Raw genomic sequence first — 22,464 nt, forward strand, 5'->3', positions numbered from 1 at the left:
TTTTCACGGATGTGTGTTTCAGGCCTTAGTGAGTGCTCCTGCATGGATGGAGGAATTCCAGGCTCTAGAGGAGTTTGCAGAGAAGGCTACGTAATTAATCTTTCCTTAGAGACACTGAAGATGAGATATCGTAGTGCTTGAGAGAAAGTAACAGTGGTCATGGAAATATCGACCCGGAGAATGTATAGTAATAGCATTCATAACAACGTTTCACCACTATTTCCATGTTTGGAGACGTTTTTTTCCGTGGTGGTGTCTTCTATTGTGATGTGGAAGACGTCGTCTCAGCACGTCAGGCCGGATATTACCCATGTTTTAGATTGAAATCTGAATCTTCTTTCAACATATTTAATTCATATTATTTCTGAATAAAATGAAAATTTTTTGTTCTTCTTTCCGCAGCATTTCAAAGTTTGATGAACGCTGTTGTTTCCTATATGTTCATGACAATTCTGATGACTTTCAGATTTACTTTTCCACTGAGGACCAGTGTAATAGGTGAATATATACTTCTGAATCTTCATAATCAGAAAAACGGTGTGTCACCCCGGAAATGCAAATTAAACACTTATATAGGGGACTTAGCCCCTATAAAAATCATCTAAACAGTGTGTATTTCATTGCTGTAATTACTTTTAAAAGATATTCTATTCCTGATGTAATTGGGGGGGCTTTGGTGCCCCCTCGTTCTTGGCAGCACTTTGCCCCATGTAAACAGGGATGTGCTGCGGAAAACAAGATGTTGACACTAGAGGAGGAATTCGGACAACACCGCGCTGCCATGTGGGAATAAACAATCCAAATAGTTCATCCAGTGATTTTTATTCATCAACGCGTTTCTGCAAATACTTTTGCCTTTTGATGAGGTTGACTATAGCAGCTCAATTATCAGCTGCTTCAAGCCCATGGTGAATTCATAATTCATAATTAGGTACCTATAGTCATTGTCTTTCATGCAACCTCATTAGAAGGCAAAAGTATTTGCAAAAACACGTTGAGGTATAAAAATCACTGGATTAACTATTCAAATTATGTATTCCCACACGGCAGCGCAGCGTTGACCCAATTTCTCCTCCAGCATCCACATCTATCCCTGGGGTGCTGCAGCAGCCATGCCCATATTCATATAGTAGTTGTTGCTCTCAAAACTACCGCAGGTGACCCTGTCATCCCCCTTCAAGACCGTTTTCTCCCCAGATAAGACCCTATTTGCGCTCCTTGTTGCCTTTTCAGCCCCAATCTGGAAAACAAGATGTTGTATGGGGATAGGGCTATCGTATTAGGGTACCGTCACACTTTATCGACGCTCCAGCGATTCCACCAGCGATCTGACCTGGTCAGGATCGCTGGTGCGTCGCTACATGGTCGCTGGTGAGCTGTCAATCAGGCAGATCTCACCAGCGACCAGTGACCAGCCCTCAGCCCCCAGCGACGCGTGGAAGCGATGCTGCGCTTGGTAACTAAGGTAAATATCGGGTAACCAAGCGCTTGGTTACCCGATATTTACCTTGGTTACCAGCGCACACCGTTTAGCGCTGGCTCCCTGCACTCGTAGCCAGAGTACACATTGGGTTAATAAGCAAAACGCTTTGCTTATGTACCCGATGTGTAATCCGGCTACGTGTGCAGGGAGCCAGCACTGGCAGCCTGAGAGCGGCGGACGCTAGTAACCAAGGTAAATATTGGGTAACTAAGCAAAGCACTTCGCTTGGTTACCCGATATTTACCTTGGTTACAGCTTACCGCAGGCTGCCAGACGCCAGCTCCCTGCTCCCTGCACATTCAGATCGTTGCTCTCTTGCTATCAAACACAGTGATGTGTGCTTCACAGCGGGAGAGCAACAACCAAAAAATGAACCAGAACAGTGTGTAACGAGCGGCGATTTTACAGCAGGGGCCAGATCGCTGCTCAGTGTCACACAGAGCGAGATCGCTAATGAGGTCACTGGTGCGTCACAAAAACCGTGACTCAGCAGCGATCTCGCTAGCGATCTCGCTATGTGAGAAGTACCCCTTAGTGAGCATTTTATTTCCTCCAGGACTTGTCGGCATGTGTAAACAGGCTAGTAAACAAGCGCTGATTGACTTGCATATAGTCTATTGGCACTAGATAACAAGCTGTTATCGGCAGCCTAAATACACCATTACTGATTGAGGACCCCACCGCAGATAATTGGGGCTGAAGGCCAATACAAGTAATGGAGTTTGGAGCAGGTAATGTTACTAGCAATGGTGCAGATGTGGAAGCAGGACTTTACCATCAAGTATCACCAGACAGTGCCAGTTATCTGTATTAAGGATGGAGCCTGTTTTTGTTGAATCAGAGATAATGGAGTTCTGTATAAGATGCCGAGTAAAATGTTGGGGTGCCGATAAGGTGAAAACAGTGGTATGGAGTAGGGATGGATCGTATGGCGGAGGGCAGAGGCTCGTGGCTTACTAAGATCAATTTTTACTTGGTTACAGTTTGTATGTTTGTTCTGGAATACCGTAGTACAGAGCGCTCAGTAGATCTCTTCATGACAGTCTTAATCTGAAGGAATGGAGACTAGATAGACTTGTTGTTCACACTAATGTCAGAAGCTTCACATCTTGGTCAGCAAAGTGCTGACAATAGAAACACAAACACTGCTGACTTTTCCCATGAACATTTTCATAGGTTTGTCCACCTCCAGGACAGACACTTTGCATGTTCCAGCTCTAATCAGCACTACAGTCCTGTATCTGCTCTGGATCTTCTGAAGTTCTCGATGATCTTTGTTATTTCATTTAAACTGAATACAAATCTTATATAAGTTAAATATTTCCCTCTCAAGATGTTTAAGCATATCTTACTTATGTAATTGTTCTAGACTAGAAGGTGGCCCGATTCTAACGCATCGGGTATTCTAGAATTTACGTATTGTGTAGTTAATGTATGATTTTTGTTATATATATATATATATATATATATATATATATATATGTTGTTGTGTGTAGTTGCCAGTGTTTGTGTAGTGCGCTGTAAATGTTCTGGGTCTTGTCTGGGTGTGGGGGTGTGTGAGAGCGGTGTTGTATGTGTGTTGCGTTGTGTGTGTTGCGTTGTTTGTGGAGCGCTGTGTGTCTGCAGAGTTCTGTGTGTGTGGTGCTGTGTGTGTTGTGCGGTTTGTATGGGTGTGGAGTGCGTGTGTGTGTTTTGGGGGAAGGTATGTTTTGTGCAGTGTGTGTGTTGCGCGGTATGTGCGTATATTTATGTATGCCGCGGTGTTTGTGTGTTGGGTGTTGTGTGTGTGCGGCGTTGTCTGTGTGTGTGTGTCTGTGTAGGGCGGTGTTTGTGGTTCCCAGTGTGTGTGTGGTGTGTTGTGCGGGTGTGGCGGTGTGTGTGTGTGTTTTGGGGGGAGGTGTGCACCCCTCATCGTGCTCCATCCCCCATGCTGCGTACCCCTCATCATGCTCCATCCCCCTTGCTGCGCACCTCCCATCGTCTTCCATCCCCCATGCTGCGCACCCCCCCATCATGCCCCATCCCCCATGCTGCGCACCCCCATCGTGCTTCATCCCCCATGCTGCGTACCCCCTATTGTACTCCATCCCCCATGCTGCGCACCCCCATCATGCTCCATCCCCCATGCTGCGCACCCCCCATCGTGCTCCATCCGACATGCTGCACACACCCCATCGTGCTCCATCCCCCATGCTGCGCACCCCCCATCGTGCTCCATCCCCCATGCTGCGCACCCCCCATCGTGCTCCATCCCCCATGCTGCACACCCCCCATCGTGCTCCATCCTCCATGCTGCGCACCCCCCATCGTGCTCCATCCTCTATGCTGCGCACCCCCCATCGTGCTCCATCCCCCATGCTGCACACCCCCCATTGTGATCCATCCTCCATGCTGCGCACCCCCCATCGTGCTCCATCCCCCATGCTGCGCACCCCTCTTCGTGCTCCATCCTCCATGCTGCGCACCCCCCATCGTGCTGTATCCGACATGCTGCGCACCCCCCATCGTGCTCCATCCCCCATGCTGCGCACCCTCCATCGTGCTCCATCCCCCATGCTGCGCACCCCCCATCGTGCTCCATCTCCCATGCTGCACACATCCCATCGTGCTCCATCCTCCATGCTGCACACCCCCCCATCGTGCTCCATCCCCCATGCTGCGCACCCCCCCCATCGTGCTGCATCCCCCATGCTGCGCACCCCTCATCGTGCTGCATCCCCCATGCTGCGCACCCCTCATCGTGCTCCATCCCCCATGCTGCGCACCCCCCATCATGCTCCATCTCCCATGCTGCACCCCTCCATCGTGCTCCATCCCCCATGCTGCGCACCCCCCATCATGCTACATCTCCCATGCTGCGCACCCCCCATCGTGCTCCATCCTCTATGCTGCACACCCTCCATCGTGCTCCATCCTCCATGCTGCACACCCCCCATCGTGCTCCATCCCCCATGCTGGGGCCGCCGGGGGCGGGTCCGAGCATGGCAACGTGTGCCGGGGGCGGGGCTGAGCGGGTGAGGCGTCAGCGTATGCTGGCTCCCTGCACATGTGTACCGGGAGCGGGTGTACGTTGGTAACCATGATACACATCGGGTAACTAAGGGAAGCGCTTCCTATAGTTACGCGATGTGTATCATGGTTACCAGCATACACCGGCTCCGTCACGATCCCAGCATCACAAGGTTATGTCCGCCGGGGGCGGGGCCGAGTGTGCCAACGTGTGGCTGGGACGAGTGGGCGAAGCGTCAGCGTATGCCGGCTCCCTGCACATGTGTACCGGGAGCCGGTGTACGCTGGAGCGGGCGAGGCGTCAGCGTATGCCGGCTCCCTGCACATGTGTACCGGGAGCCGGTGTATGCTGGAGCGGGGCTGAGCGGGCGAGGCGTCAGCGTATGCCGTCTCCCTGCACATGTGTACTGGGAGCCGGTGTACGCTGGAGCGGGCAATGCGTGCGGAGGGCCGGGGCGAGCGGCTAATCCATGCGGGGGGCAGGGCCAGGCCAAGGCGAGCGGCCAATCCGTGGGGGGGCAGGGCCAGGCCGAGCCCAGCGGCCAATCCGACAGTTGTCACTGTAATGACACTGTCACGGTGACACAATTTTGGAGCAAGACAGACAGACAGACAGAATAAGGCAATTATATATATAGATTTTTTATATAGATATAATAAGGCCCAAATATATACTGCTCAAAAAAAATTAAGGGAACACTAAAATACCATTTTGTTGTTTAAGTGTTCCCTTTATTTTTTTGAGCAGTATATATTGCATTTGCACCTGTTTGTGTTGAGTTTTTAGTGTTTTGCACTTTTTTTGTTTGAGCCATCTTTCCATTTTAGAGCTTGCTCACACTTGCATCTAAAAAAAACTATTTTCATCCAGAAAAGTTGGTTGAGTGTCATGTGTATGTCATTCTGTATGTCAGGCAAGTGATTATTTGTGTGATTATATGTGATTATTTTCTCACCTAGAATCCATATTTCATCCATATGCAATGCGTTTTTTTTTCTCAAGCTATTATTCTACAATCATTTACAGTGTTCTGTGTTTCAAAAGGGTAATGTATCCGTAAAAACCGGATGGCATACAAATGGTCCATGTGCCATCCGTTTTTTTCTTGCTCCCATTGACTTGTATTGGGAACCATATGCAGTATGCTGCAGTTTTTTTTTCCTTATGCCAAATACAGCTGAAGAAAAAAATCACAATTCAGCTCTGACTGATTGAATAACATAGGTACAAGTGAAATCTGATTTAGTTTAATCTGTTTGCACTCATCGTATTTATATGGACTCCATCATAAACATAAGATCAGTGGGTGTCCATGACCTTCTTACACCAATCAGCTGTTATCATTCGTGATGAGCGTGCAATACCATGCTCGGGTGCTCGGTACGCGTAACAAGCTCAGATGGGTGCGACTCGAGTACCCGAGTATAATGGAAGTCAATGAGCAACTTGAGCATTTTTCTGGAAAAGTTCCTGGAAAAATGTTCAAGTTACTCTTTGACTTCTATTATACGCGGGTACTTGAGTTGCTCCCATCTGATCATCCAACTTCTTATTACGACTACCAAGCATGATAGTGCTCGCTGGTCACTAGTATCATCACTGCATACTGCCCTTTGTAAACTTTGTATGGAGAAGAACACCTCTGCTCTGTATACTGCAGATCCGCTATTATTTGTCTCCTACCTGCTGATATCCCCCGCGCCTCTTCTTATTTGAAGGCCCGTCATCATTACGGCATGACACACTTACGTCAAGCCTAGTAATCAAGACACGCATTGGGGATCCCAGCAGATCAGAGATTGTTCTCACCGCTCCCATCTGACAGCCACTGACATGGCCACTGGATAAGGGTCCCGCAAATATTCACCCATCACTAGTCATCAATATCAAAGTAAAGGAACACCCCTTTATGGTATGTTTCATGAATTGTGGCTGCAGTTACTGTTCTTCCACATTTACGTATATTTCACAAATAATGTTCTCTTTACATCATCGCCTGCTCTATATAATGAGCTCAAAGCCTAATTAATTATTTTACCATTTTTAAAGGTTTTGTACTCTTGTTAAAGAAATCATCACAGATGTTGTAGGCAGCACAGTGGAACTGGAGGGTGAAGCAGATGGTGACACGTTAGAGGTGAGCAGTGTGATATTTAGCATTACAGTACATATTATACCTGAAGAGACTACATTTATGTAGATGAAAACCACTATAAAAGTAAATATTTTGTCTTGGCTTTTTAAAATTCTCATTGTCTCTATTCTTTAAAGGGAACCTGTCACCACTTTTTGGCCTATAAGCTGCGGCCACCACCACCGGGCTCTTATATATAGCATTCTAACATTCTGTATATAAGAGCCCAGGCCGGGGGTAAAACATAAAAAACACTTTATAATACTTACCTAACGGTCGCGCGGTGGGCCTTATGGGCGTCTCCGTTATCCGGTGCGGGCGCCTCCTCTTTCGGCCATCTTCGTCATACACACTCGCTGGTCCTGCGCAGACGCACTACAATACTTTGATCTGCCCTGCTCAGGACCTGAATGCCGGCGAGTGTGGATGACGTCGGACCCGTCATGCACCGCGGCTAGAGAAGAAGGAGCACAAAGATGGCCAAAAGAGGCGGCGCCTTTACTGGACAACGGAGACACCCATAAGGCCCACATTGCGACCGGTAGGTAAGTATTATAAAGTGTTTTTTATGTTATACCCCCGGCCTGGGCTCTTATATACAGCATGTTAGAATGCTGTATATAAGAGCCCGATGGTGGTAGCTGCAGCTTATAGCCAAAAAAAGTGGTGACAGGTTCCCTTTAATGTAATGTTGTTGTGTGTTTTTTTAACTTTCAGTATGAATATGATTATGATGAAAATGGAGACCGAGTCATCCTGGGTAAAGGCACATATGGAGTAGTGTATGCTGGCCGGGATCTCAGCAATCAGGTCCGTATAGCAATCAAGGAGATACCAGAAAGAGACAGCAGGTGAGTGTCATATAATGATTAATATTATAGTGTTTCTTCCTCCAAATCCTTTTATAAATGTCAAATCATAAAAATATATTCAACTTTAAACATTGAAGACCATAATGAATAAAGTGGCATCAACAGCTATGGAGGCGGCTGCGTAACCAAAGTGCGTAAGGTGATGCTTTGAATGGCAAGAATTAGATAAGCCCTTAATGGTACACATATAACAAACGTGGTAAATATAGTAAAACGCCACTTATGTACATAGCGACAAGTGCCTGCATGTCCAAACTTTAACAATGATTCTTTTTAAGATACTTTATCAACATTAAACTGAAAATGAATATTGTATCAAGTAATAAAGAAACACCACTATAGCGCCTCCCTACAGGATGATGGCTCCAGGCCAGACTCGTGCTTCAGCTCAATCCTAATCTGGAGTGTGCATCATGTCAGCGAGAGACTTTATTTAAAGGGATTCTCTGCGAATAGCCCAACATAAATAACTAAAGTAAATATCATTATTAATAAATTAATATTAACATTTAGGTAACAAATTGCAATAGTCTTTTGTACAGTGTTATCACTTTAAAATTAAAATGGCAGCTATCTTTAATGATTGAATGTTAGGACAGGTGTCTATGAGCATGTGTAGTAGAAGTTACGCTCCCCCTCTCTCCCAGTCTGTAGGGAGATGCACTGCTGTGCATATTCTGATCAATTACTGGAAATACAAGAGGTACTGGAGAAAGAAGGGGCTGATTAGGCTGCTGCTACCCTGTCTTTCTGATCTAATACTGGGGATATAAGGGATGCTGAAGTAAGAAGAGGCTGCTCACACTTCTCTCCACCATGTATTTCTGATCTAATACTGGGGATATCAGAGGTGCTTTAGTAAGAAGAGGCTGCTCACACTGTTGTCCTCCCTATCTGATCTAATACTGGAGATACCAGAGATGTTTATGTAAGAAGAGGCTGCTCACACTGCTGTCCACCCTGTTTTTTAGATCTTATACTGGAAATTCCAGGAGTGCTGAGATCAGAAAAAACTGTTCATACAATTTTCCCCCCATCTTTCTTAACAACAGTACAGGGTATAGATATCTTCAGATCATAACAGTGGAGCTTTTTACTGTACATGAACACAGGCACTTCTGATAATATTCAAAAAGAGGTTTTAACAAGATGGTGACCGTTTTATTTCTATAATGATTATCTCTATAGACAAAATGATTTTGATTTACTAATTAAAAGTAATTATAAATGTATAATGTCATTTCCTTCAGATATTTTTTTTTTCTATTCCTGAGGATCTCTTAGCAAATTATATGTGGCATGTAAAATGTAATAAACAATTACCATAACTTTTCCTGTCATCAAAACATGTGAGGGAGCACATGACTCCAGAAAAGCCCTCGTAATAATGTATTACATGTTCCAAGCCACCATCGCACACACAGGACATAAGAACGCTAAGGTTACTTGTCTGTTGCCCTCTTTATTATTTGATACAGTATGCATTTGTATTTTATCATCGTTCAGAATTAAAGGGGTTGTCCACTACTAAGGCAAGCCCTTCTGATTCCATGTTTCCCCCAGGTAAAATAATAAAGACTTCTCCCCTCCCGTACCAACGCTATTCCAGTGGTGACCGATATCGCTGTCCCAGGGCTCACGTTGGGTTGTGACGTCACGCAAGCCTCCTGTCCATTCAGCGCCGGCTTCCTTCTCTCCGCCTTTAGACTAAACAAGTTTAACCAATAGGATGTGAGCGCAGCCGCTGCACTCAATTCCTGTTGATTGTTGGTGTGGCCCGAAGGTGGGGAGAGGGAAGCCGGTGGTTACTGGACGTGGGGCTTGTGTGATGTCACAACCCCACGTCAGCCCTGGCATCGCAATCCCGGTCATTGCTGGTCGGGCGCTGGTATGACAGGTTAGTATAGCTTTTATTTTACCTGGGGGAAATATAGTATCAGAAGGGGTTGTCCTAGTAGTGGAAAACCCCTTTAATCAAACTATATATGTTTAATTTTTCTGGTATTGAGAGTTTGCTTGTTTAATGATAGGATCGGTTATTCATCTCTGGATGTGGGACATCCCATTATGTATCGTGACAGATGGTGTTCACTATGGTCAGAAAAATGTGACCCGATGGTATAATTAACTAATAGGCACATTGGTGTATCAGGAAGTTGACTGGAAGTAATATTATTTATTACACCTTTTTAATAATGTTACCATATTACCATTTTCTAGATATTCTCAACCACTTCATGAAGAAATTGCACTCCATAAATATCTTAAGCATCGTAACATAGTTCAGTACCTTGGCTCCGTTTCAGAAGATGGATACATCAAGATCTTTATGGAACAAGTTCCAGGAGGTATTTGCACTTAACACCCAAGGCCTAAATAGCATATTAAGCAAGTTGGACTATATTCAAAGAGTAAAGGAAATGATAGGGAAGAGTGATCAGCAGCACTCCAAACTGTTGTGAAACTACTATTCCCATCATGCTCTGACAGGTGGGGTTGTAGTATCACAGCAGGTTGCAGACCCCTAGTATAGCGCATTGGTTACATTATCCATATTGTGAAATGTTTTTATACTAAAGACAGAGTAGGCATATAATGATGGATTTTATAAAATCGCTGCTGCTAACTTATAACCAGCTCAGTAAGTCATGTGTATGAACTCTTCATTTTAAAGACTACATCCATCCTCTCTACCAGTTATTTATTAGTCCAGTGGAACTAAAATGAAATCCAAAAACCATTTAACAAATATAATAATAATAATAGTATTAATAATAATAATATTTGCAGCATATCGTGTCTCTATCTCTTTTGTGTAGTCCGATCTTGCCATTATACTATCTTTCATCTGTCCTGTACTTTTGGGGAGGACCTTTCACCACATATTGCATGCTGAACTGGACACACTATGTAATAGTGGCTGCAGAGCAAAATAAAACTTTTTTTCCTTTTGATTTTTTTTTTTTAACTTTGTCTCACTAAAGCAATCAATGCATTTATAAATTAATGAGTTAACTTTTTTTTTTTAAGTCCAGTCTGTTGTTATCAGAGATTTCACTGGGGTCATATACTTCTCCTTGTATGACACTGACCAATCAGAAGCAGTGAGCAACACTCAGAGAAAAGAGGAACACGTCCTCACCATAGCTTAGATCAGATTTCTCAGTGTGTGAGATGTAATGTTAAGGCTCTGATTCCCTGGTCTAACATCCAGCATGATTAGAAAGCATAGATGACTTTCAACTTTCTGGGGAAGGGGCAGCACAGCTGAGTTTAGCTGTGTCACATTGCACCTCCTTTTATAATTTCTCCTCGTTTCAGCCGGATCAGCTCTGCTGTACTGCCCCTTCCCTCACCTTGCCTGTCAGAAATGTGTTAAGTTCACATTTACCTCTGTTGTGCTCAACTTGTATTGGCTCTGTAGTGTGTTCCAAGCAGGCTGCATTACATCTAACACAGGAATAGCCTAGAACAGACAGGTTATGCCTGTGTGAGACGTAATGACTCCCTGCTCTGATCTCACTGCAGAGTGATTAAAAGTAGCTTGACCACAGCAGATATAAGTGTGGAATGCAGTATGATAGGCCCATTTTGGAATGATGTCTAGGATCTATGGTATAGCAATGAATCCCCAACCCAAATTATGCGTACTGGTTATTATTCCGGATCTCTCTGAAAAGGATCTTATAGTAATTGCTGTATCCAGAATACTCTGTACTGGTAGAAAACCTATTGCTTCCCACTGGATACAACTATCCCCTCCCCGCCGAATATCTGTACTGGTAGAAGACCTATTGCTTCCCACTGGATACAACCTACTCCCCCCATCAATAGGTGAATTTCCGAACAGAGTCAATGGGCTTATTTGTTTAGAAAAAGGTGCATATAAAAAAAAAGTGCAACTAAAAAGATTGGAAACATCTGGGGTCCATGGATTAATACCCCTGGTTCATCACTGAACATACTACTGTTGAAAAATCTTTTTGTGTAGTCATAGTTAACCTTTTTTTTTCCAGGCTTTGTGGACTTTGTAAATGAATGGACTTTTGTTGAATGATGATTTCCATTTGGTCCCATATTGAGCTACATTTGGACTAAATTTACTGTATTATCACTGTGCATTGGAGGAGTTACTTCTAGGTCTTGTGTTCCGGGGGGGCATACTTTTTGTATTGTTTATATGAATTTTACGGGATCATATTTTTGGGGGGGTTTTGTTGTATGTATTTGGAAAATCTTTACTAAAAAGTACAGTATCTGATTTAAAAAAGAAGGGTTTATAATGTGACATTGCTATACTCAGCTGCTCTGCCCCTCCTTCCTTACTAACTCATGTAGGAGGGTGTACCAATAGATTAGAGCTGTGTACATCTCACACCAAAACATTCTGCTGTAAGCTACATGGAGCTATGATCTTCTTTCCTTTTGAGTGTTGCTGCCTTATTCGTCAACATCATACAGGGTGAAGAAGTGCATGTCCCCAGTGAAAACTATCTGATAACACTCACTTGGACTTAACATTTTTTTTTAAACTCATTAGATGCAAACGACTTTGATTGATATTTCTGCACGAGAGAGGCAAAGTTAAAAGAAAATAAAAAACCTTTTATTCTGCTCTGCAGCCATTGTGGGTCCAATTCAAAATGAAAAATTTGGTGAAAGGTTCTCTTTAAATGGAATCAGATTTTGTAGTCTGTTATGTTGGAGATACAGTTCTGCACAGCAGCTATAGACAAATAAAAATCAATCAAGACTATTTTCAATTGCTTTATTTTTTTATTTTATTTTAGAGATGAATTGGGACAATATAAAAAAAAAATGATGATAGTGATGTATAGCAGTCTATAATCCGAACATATAATCTTACCTTTAAAGATTGTAACATTTTTGTATGAAAACTGGGGAAATTTTAATTGTAATTTAAAAAATAACTAAGTAACTTTCATTACGATCTCTTCTTATAAACAGGTAGTCTTTCAGTTCTTTTGAGGTCTAAATGGGGTCCTATGAAGGAACCAACCATTAAATTTTACACTAAACAGATCTTGGAAGGATTGAAGTATCTTCATGAAAATCAAATAGTACACAGAGATATAAAGGTAAATTAAATGTCTATTACATTATATATAGCAAATGACACTACTGTAACTATAAATGATTCTTTTCAGATACAGTACATGACTGATTATATTGTAATAATGATATAAATTAATGTTATCAACATAGGCATTGTTGGTAATATTGCTGGTTTGTAATGCCTTCAAAAAACCCAATGAACGTTTCCACATTTTTCACGTTACTCCCACTAACTTAAATACATTTTTTTGGAATTTATTGTGATGAACCAACACAAAGTACCAAGTATTTCAGAAGTGTAAAGGAATTGAATACATGATTTCCTAAATATATGTAATTCTGAAAATTCTGATGTGCATTTGTATTCAGTCCCTCTGGGTCAATTCTTTGTAGGACCACCTTTCACTGTAATTACTGCCTCAAGCCTTTTTGGGGGTGGTATGTATCAGCTATGCACAATCTAGAGGTTGAATTTCTCACTGAAATTTAGGTCTGTGCTTTGACTACTTTATTCATACACATGAATATGCTTTGTTCAAATTATTCGATTGTAGGTCTGGAAGTATGTTTAGGGTTGTTGTCCTGCTGGAAGGTGAACCTACGCCCCAGTCTCAACTCTTATGCAGACTCTAACAAGTTTTCCTCCAGGATTGCTCTTTATTTAGCTCCATCCATCTTCCTATTAACTGTGTCCAACTTCTCTGTCCCTGCGGGAAAAAAGCTGTCATGGCTCGGTTCTGGGGCTCGATTCAATGACCTCTGGTTGTGTGGTCGGTTTCCTTCTGTGTTGGACCACAGCCTGTTTTGTCTCTGTCCTCTTGCTGATAGTTTTCTGTCCTTTCCTTTCTTTCGGCCATGTCTTGGTAGATTTGCAGTTGTGCCATACTACTTCCATTTTTGGATGATGAATTGAACCGTGCTCCGTGAGATTTTCAGAGATTGGGCTTCTTTTTTTAGAACCTAACCTTGCTTTACTTTTCTACACAACTTTATCAGTGACCTGTCTGGTGTGTTCCTTGATTTTCATGATGTATTTGATCCCTAATGTTCTCAAACAAACCTCTGAGGCTTTCACAGAACATCTGTAGTTATACTGAGAATAAATTACACACAGGTGGATTCAGTTACTCAATTTAGTAATTAGGTGACTTGTGGAGGCAATTGACCACTCAGGATTTTATTTAGAGGTATCAGACTACAAGAGGCTGAAAACAAATGCACTTCTCAATTTTCAGATTTGTGTTTTTAAAATATTTATAAAATAATGTATCATTTAATTTACGCTTCAGAAATGCTTGCTAGTTTGTGTTGGTATATCCTATAAAATCATACATGGGGAAGAAGTATACAGTACATCCCCAGTGAAAATTCTCTAATGATTTTCATTAAAGGGGTATTCCTATCTCCAAGATCATATCCCAATATGTAGTAGATGTAAAAAAAAAATAATAATAACAAATACCTCCAATTAGAGGTGTAGTATAATTCTCCTGATATAGCCATGGTGCTTACCTCCCCAGCATATTTTGCTCTCAATAGGTCTTGAAGACATTCCAAACAAATTTAGACATATCATCTGCCATATTTTACAAACCATAAAACATCTTATAGCGTCAAGATGGAAACAGGTGTTCTCCCCAAAAATAGAGGACCTAGTGGAGAGAGTTTCCCTCCACAATACATTTGAATAGAATTTGGCTCTAAGAGAGAAGGACTATGAAAAATACAACCAAAAATAACTTCCTTGGATCAAAACCTTCACACACAACTTGTATATTAATGACTTTATTGACTAGGACTAAGCTTTCTTTATGCCATTTTATATCAAGCTATGATGTATATATGATAATTGTAAAAATACTCAGATTAACAAACTGTTAACAAAAGGAAAAAGTTCTGATCTTTCCATGTAACTTACTTTGTTGATTTATCCCCCCCTCTCCGTTTACCCCATGTAATCACCATCTCTAAAGCCCTCGTCACATTTAACGACTTACTAGCGATCCTGAAAATGATGTGACCTGATAAGGATCGCTGGTAAGTCGCTGGGAGGTCACTGGTGAGATGTCACACAGTCAGATCTTACCAACGACGCAGTAACGTTCAGCGACCTGTATAACGATTTCGGCGGGCGTTGGGACTGTGTTAGGAAGTCATTGGTAGGAGTCAAACACAGCGGTGCGTCCTGCCCACCAGGACTTCGCCTTTGAAGAAAATGGTCCCAACCATTCAGCAAGGACTAGAGATCTCACAGCCGGGGCCTGATCGCTGGTAGGTGTCACACATAACGAGATCGCTGCTGCGTCACGAAAATGGTGACGCAGCAACGATCTCGTTAGCGATCTCGTTGTGTGTGACGGGGCCTTAATTTTTCCTTCTGTGTCCCCATATGTTTCCAGTTCATACCCTACACAACATTTGAAAATCAATAAAAACCATTTAAATGAAAAAATGATGCTAATTCAGTTTTAGAAAAATAGATGGCAAAGGATTGATTACAACAATTTGGCACGTGAACTATTTATCCCAAAAACTATAAAAACTTTATATGAGATGTAGAAAAGCATGAACAGTAAGGCTAGTTTCACACTTGCGTTCAGCGCATTCCGTCACTATGGAGAATAGCGCAGTCCGTTAACGGACTGCGCTATTCTCCATAGAGTTGTATGGACGACGCACTGTAACGCAAGTGTCTGCGTTGCATCCGCTGGACGACGCAGCGTCGTTATTTTGATACTGCGTCGGGCGGATGGAACGCAGCATGTAACGTTTTTCTGCGCTTGGCGGAGTGTCAAAAAAACGCAACCTGCAGGAATCCGTTAGGCGTCCGTTGTTTTTATAATGGACACCTATGGTGGCGGATTTCGTTAGATTGCGTCATTTGACGAATTCCGTTAACGCAGCTGTCTTTACACAACTGCGCATGCTCTGATGTGTAAAGTCAAGGAAAAAAACTACAATGGATTGCGTTATTTTGTACGATCTGTAGCATGCATTGTGCCACTATATGCAACGCATCCGTTGCATGCGTCACACAACGCAATGCTACGGATCCCGTCCAACGCAAGTGTGAAACTAGCCTAATACACTTCAGAAGAGATCTGAGCGGAGTTAGGAGATCCACGCCTGACAAATTCCAGTCTTTACTGTTTATAGTTTTGAATGTAAACCAGCAAAGTGGAAAAAGGCTTCAGCTTTGGCCGATGGATAAACTACGGTGGAAATCTGTGTGCATTGCAATATTTTCTGATCATAGATTTATCAGTGTCACATATCCCACATGTAAGCAATGGTTCCTATGAACATAACTTGTGGAGAAAACATGCTAAATTCCACACATTGTTTGCATGCATTAAAGAAAGTAAGTTGTGACTTGTCCAGGCTAGAAAAAGCACAATTGAAACTTCTGTTTGATCTCTTCTTGTAGGATATATATTTAGCGATTCATTACTCTGAAATGTACTGAAAATTATAGAGGCACAGTTACTTTTAATGGGGTGCACAATATCATAACATGATACATGGAAAAAATATTAATATGTCTGTGTTAGTTTTCAGATGGCAGAAAGTTCTACATCATGTAAGAGTGGGGCCTCTTGCCACATCTAGCAGAATTTATTCCAATGTGGTTTTGAACTGCATATTAAAGTGAACCTGTCATGTGTAATATGCACCCAGAACTACGAGACGTTCTGGGTGCATATTGCTAATCCCTGCCTAACCATCCCTGTATACAGTGTGTCCACCCATATCCTGTCCACTGCCATTAACTTGAGAACGGCGGCAGCTATAGGAATAGAAGTGGTGTCTAGGTACAGTAAAGTAGCCATGCGCTACGCAATGAAACCACCTATAGCGCCACCTGGTGGAAAACAACGGCGTTAGCATTTTTATCTCGAAAACGGAACGAGATAGAGAAAAAAAGTGAATTACAAAGTTGCAGGGCATCATCAATTCAATACAAATCGACACCTTGCATACAGAAATGCTATGATATGAAACCCATGACCCCCCAAAACATTGAATAATATGTACCCAGAACTGCTCGTGGTTCTGGGCGGATATTGCACCTAACAGGTTCCCTTTAAGTAAATGCAACTTGCTGATAGAAAACAGCCAAGCATGCACCTTTCTGTTCTGTAATTGATTATGTACTTGTTATTTAGGATCCGATGTTCAGAAAGACATTTAAGGGGTGTTATCATCATAAATGATTAAAATTGCAAAGTGCAGATGAAAACAAGAAACTTTGCGATTTGCCTCTTATTAAAAATCCTTTTTATTTTCAAAGATTTGTAATTCCATTGTGTACAGTTGGTTGCCTAGGTTACTGACCACTGCTAAAGTCTATCAGTGTTAGCTGGTCTCATATGTAAGCAGGGCAGCACTTACAAGCTCTTTGCTGTAATGTTTGCTCTGTTGCTTGAGTATCACTCTGCTATTCTGTTGATGCAAAAGCAAATCTGTCTCTGCTTGCAGCATGGTGCAAAGGAAGCTAAAGGACTCACGATGTGAGGAGGCTTGGTTCACAGAGGAAAGGGAGCAGTAACTTTATTGGACATATATTCAGTATCCAATCTCCTACCTCTGTGATCCAAGCTCCCTCACATCATGGCATCCCCATTTACTTTGATCCTTTTTTCTTTGTTTCCACCTGATTGGAGGTAGAGTTGGACAATTCCCTCAAATAAACTATAGTTGCTTGAAGCTAACCTTTTTTTCTTTTCTCACTGCACACAGTGGAGTTGTGCCCACTCACTGCAGAGCACAACAACATGAAAACAATACCTCATCGTTTTTCATTACCCTTCTAATAATTTCTTGCATACTTACCGCTGTCTCTCCTGCAACATATTTCCATTTGTGCATCTATCCAGCAGATTCATCTTGGAGCATAGTTGAGTTCAGATTCAGTGTCCTGACGATCCAATCGTCAATCCTAGCCGAACCCATTCAATTTAATGGGAGGCAAAATTGATGTGTTGTGAAATGGTGTAAGGGGGGCTGTAAAAGAAAGAAAATAAAAAAGGGTTAAAGCAGTACATACTTACCGAGTCCGCCTGCGGCTGCAGCGCTACTTCCTAGTCCGATAATTATCCCTTATCCATATTCACTGCTTTCCCCTTCCACCAGTGTCTGATTGGCTTCCATTGGACCATGCCCCACCCTCTGAGACAGCATCTGTGATTGGTTGGAATCACAAACGCTGTCTATCTCCTTATACTGGTGAAAAATAAATGAATTAAACAAATGGCGTAGGGTCCACCTGTATTGATACGAGCACAGATAAAGTATACGACTTCAGGCTGCAGCCCCCAGCCGTTCACTTATCTTGGCTATGTATCTAAATAAAAGGAACCACATGCAGCTTTTTTTTTAAATTATTTAAATAAGTAAATGATTTAAAAAAAACGGCGTTCCTTTCCCCCCAATTTTGATACCCAGCAAAGATAAAGCCTGACCAGCTGGGTGCTGGTATTCTCAGGCTGGGGAGACATATGCTTATTGGGCCCTTCCAGCCTTAAAAGAGCATCCTGCAGCTGCCCAAGATTGCCACATCCATTACATGCAACGATCCCGGCACTTTACCTGGCTCTTCCCGATAGCTCTGGTGTGGGGGCAGTTGGGGTAATAAGGGGTTAATAGCTCACAGCTGCCACTAAGCTCTAGATTAGCAATGGGAGGTGTCTGAGACCCCCCCCATTACTAATTTGTAAGTGAAAAGAAATAAACACAGACACCCAAAAAATCCTTTATTTGAAATAAAAGACAAAAAAACCCACACTTTCACCACTTTGTTAATCCCAAAAACACCCCTGGAAGTCCAACGTAATCTGCAAAAAGTCCCACGATATGGTGCGGTTGTGATGCGATTTTTTTCTGACAAGAGGTGTAGATTGGGTACAGGAATATGGTGTAAAACTTTCAGCACCAAATCTGCATCTCTTGGCAAAAAAAATGCACAAAAATGGTTTGACGTCGTCTCGGTGCAATTTTCTTCCAAGTGGTGCAGATTTGGTGCTGGAATGTCTGCGCCAGATTTCAGCACCAAAGTTTCACCTCCTGGAAGAAAACTGAACCGAAACGGTGTCAAAGGACAGTCCGTTTTAGACCATTTTGTGCTAACTATCGGCAACGTTTTGTGACCGGAGGGAGGGTGCAAAATGCCGACCAATGACACAATAGCAGGTATTATAAAGTTTTCAGTTATTTAATAAACACTGAAAAGTTGTTTGTGCTAAATAAAAAAAAATAATAAAACAAATAAATCTTTATTTTTATATAGTGCTAACATATTCCGCAGCGCTTTACATACATTGGACACACTGCCCTCATTGGGGCTCACAATCTAGAGTCCCTATCTGTATGCCTTTGGAGTGTGGGAGGAAACCGGAGAAGCCGGAGGAAACCCACGCAAACACAGGGAGAACATACAAACTCCTGCAGATGTTGGTATAAATAACAGATCTGCATCTGAAATCCTTAATGCCAGCTTTAGACTCAAGTACATTTGTGGAGCCGTCATGCCTTATTTCTACAGCATAGCTGGTAGAAGCGCATTATTTGTGCCCTCGGTGCAGTAATGACATTCATTTTCCTGTAATAATTGTGTCTTTTATCTAGGGTGACAATGTCTTAGTCAACACATACAGTGGAGTGGTGAAGATATCAGATTTTGGGACATCAAAGCGACTTGCTGGAGTGAACCCGTGCACTGAGACATTCACTGGTAATACCTTGGTTATTATGTTTCCGTGGTTACCAAGATTAATGTTAATTACTGTTGGGCCAACGCCATTAACTATTTGCTGCCATTGGCTATCATAATATTATTCTTAATATACGATCTTCTTTGATGTCTTAGCTTGTGTCTTTTCACACCTGCCCATTATCTGTAAGGCGGTGCAGTCTGTCAGTGCACTACGAGTTGTATTCTTACATTATTTGCAGATTGGAAACCAATGCTGTACAGTGTCTGCATGGCACGGAATATTAACTAAAAGCAACTATGTGTTGAAACCATGCATATCTATTATTTGTGGACACATTTTTACATTGTGCCATGTCAAAGAGTCATATTAAAGCAAATCTGTCAGCAGGTTTTTGCTACCTCATCTGAGAAAAGCACGATGTAGGCAAAGAGATTCTGAATCTAATAATGTATCACTTAGATTACTGGGTGCAGCCTTTCTGACACAATCAAAATATTTACATTTAGCCATGTAGTCGAGTCCAGAGAGCTGCGCCTGCCCACCCCAGGCTCTCAATAGAGATTGTACATTGACATTGAGGTGTGAATCACAGGAGGGGGCATGATGGACTGCCGTGGACGAGACATAGTAGTCCCACCTTTTTCTACTAATTATAGTATCAATTATCAACAGATTATAAAAATAGTCAAAAAATATCTACCAGTTATATTTTCAGATGAGATTACTAGAAAAATACTTAGTCCTGGGGTGAACTTTGATTCTAAACGGGGTTCTACTTTAGGAGCGGCTATTTCCCCTACAGATTATACCAAAAATAGTTCTAAAAATTCTGCATATCGTGGTTGGCTTTCCACTACAGGTTCTTATCGTTGTGGAAGTAAAACCTGTGGATTGTGTCCCTATATGTCAAATAAAAAAACTATTGCAGCTATCAGTACTAATAAGGTTTATACCAATGAGCAATTTCTTAATTGTGGAGACGATTTTGTTGTTTATGCTATTACTTGCAGAACCTGTCAGCTCCAATATATTGGATGCACAAGTCGTGCGTTACACACCAGAATCGCAGAGCATCTGTATGATGCCAAACACATTTCCACCCGTACTCCCTCTAGTGTTTCCCAACATGTCAGACTAGTACACCAGGGTAATACAAACCACCCTGAGGTCCATTCTCTAAAAAAGTTCATGATAATAGAAGAGGTGGAGACAGAATTCGCTTACTTCATTATCAGGAAGCTTTACTTATTTTCCAAATTAATACATCTTTTCCTTCAGGATTAAATGAAAGGACAGATCTATTGTTTTTTTATCAATGGATGTATTTTTTCAATATTTCTAAAAAAAAGTGTCATTTTTTTGTATGTATTTTTGCATAATTAATCCAAATGTCGTCACTTCCTTTTGCTATGCACTATTTAAATGCTTTCAAGTTGTATCCCTCCATGATCATGACTAAGGACGATCGCGTCTGAAACACGTTGATCGGAGGAGCTTATTTTATACTGCTTTTATTCTTCTGAATAAATGTGAAGTTTTATCCATACTTCGGACTATTTTTTGGACGTTTTGTGCCGGGATCCGCCTTCAATTGATAGTCCGAACAAATGAACAACAGATTGGACAGTGACAAAACAGGCAGCCCTGAATTAACTCCTACTGTATACGGTCTTGAGATTTCAGAACAAAAACCTGCTGACAGATTCCCTTTAAGCCCACGTTCACACATTCAGAATTTAGTCAGTATTTTACCTCAGTTTTTGTAAGCCAAAATCAGGAGTGGAACAGTCAGGGGAAAAGTATAATAGAAACACGGGCTCTACGTCTGCAGTTTTCACCCACTCATGGTTTTGTCTTGCAAATACTGAAGTAAAATACTGACCAGATACTAAATGTGTGAACGTGGCCTAATATTTTGTGGTATTCCAGTTGGATGGTATGAATACCTGGTAGGTAGGGGTCTCATTTTTTTAACTTTTGTCTATCTGAAGAATGAGTCTCTTGCTCATTGACTTACTGACACGTGTGGGAAGATAGTCACACGACTGCTCAGCTTTCCCCACTGTAGTATATGAGAGTTATGTGAACAGCCAAGTGTCTTACTCCCCTCATAAACTGTGATGGAGAAAGCCCCAGTAATGCACAGACATGTCTTCTTCTCGGTAGGACTTAACAGAACCAAGTCCCAATAATGGAGATGTCAAACAAGACATTGAGGGCCACAAGTGGCTTCAGGTTGTACACCCTTGGTCTAATGTTTTGTGCGCACTAGAAATGTGAAGTTTCTCAAGAAAATTTCTTGAGAAACTTCTGGGAGTGGAAGATTTCCGGACCTCCGGAAAAAATCCGCACCAAATCCGCGGTAAATCCGCATGATAAGATATGCTAAGATAAGCCGCGAATTTGCCGCGATTTTCCCGCAGGTTATTCCCTGCGGATTTTGCAGGCTATACTGCAGAAATCCGCAGGTACCTGCGGAAAAGAATAGACATGCTAATTTTCTCAAGTAATGTTCTCAAGAAAATCTTCTCAAGGAAATTTCTTGAGAAAAATCCGCAGCGTGCGCACAGCTATTTTTGTTTCTCATAGGATTTGCTGGGAAATGTCTGCACAAAGATTGCAGACATTTCTCAAAAAATTTCCGCAGCAAATCCGCGGGTAAAACGGCCTAGTGCGCACATAGCCTTAACGAACAACTGCGCTGCTATTTTAACCCTTTACTGACTTGCCCTGTGTAAATATGCTTAGCATTTGGCTGATATTTGAGGTTTGTCAGCAGATTGCATCTTTTAGTGAGCTAACTTTCCTACAAAGACAGCGCATCCCTTAAAGAGAAACCTTCGTTTTAATTTTTATTTCATAAATCAATAATACACATGAAAATAAAAAGATATATTACAAATGTTATCAGCGCAATCTACCCCATGATTGCTGCATTTGAATGGCAGCCCCCGGAGGACCCTGCCATATCTTTGTCTCTCTCATCGCATGGACAGCACCACTGTACATCCAGGAGCTGTAACACAGAGCTGCTATCTCGCTCCAATGATGTACCAAAGATGACACCAACATACAAGGGGACAAGCAAAGGGGGTTGCCACTCTGATCATGTCACAGGATCCACCTAAAGGAAAAGCGAAATTGTTTAGAAAGTGTCAGTTCTTACTGGATGTAGG

At 42.2% G+C, this 22,464-nt stretch overlaps 1 protein-coding gene across 2 annotated transcripts in view; it reads left to right on the forward strand.

Annotated features, from left to right (window-relative positions):
• MAP3K15 (mitogen-activated protein kinase kinase kinase 15) overlaps positions 1-22,464 on the forward strand; it is a 272,744-nt gene that overhangs the window by 205,243 nt on the left and 45,037 nt on the right. The window contains exons 13-18 of one of the 2 annotated variants that reach the window (XM_075335432.1): positions 403-498; positions 6,543-6,630; positions 7,345-7,478; positions 9,720-9,847; positions 12,468-12,598; positions 19,200-19,305. In XM_075335432.1, coding sequence (XP_075191547.1) covers positions 403-498; positions 6,543-6,630; positions 7,345-7,478; positions 9,720-9,847; positions 12,468-12,598; positions 19,200-19,305 — 683 coding nt within the window. The remainder of the gene's footprint in view (positions 1-402; positions 499-6,542; positions 6,631-7,344; positions 7,479-9,719; positions 9,848-12,467; positions 12,599-19,199; positions 19,306-22,464) is intronic. The other variant, XM_075335433.1, reaches the window with a different exon arrangement.

This window comes from Anomaloglossus baeobatrachus, chromosome 2 (genome assembly GCF_048569485.1).
Source record: "Anomaloglossus baeobatrachus isolate aAnoBae1 chromosome 2, aAnoBae1.hap1, whole genome shotgun sequence".
Lineage (NCBI taxonomy): Eukaryota > Metazoa > Chordata > Amphibia > Anura > Aromobatidae > Anomaloglossus > Anomaloglossus baeobatrachus.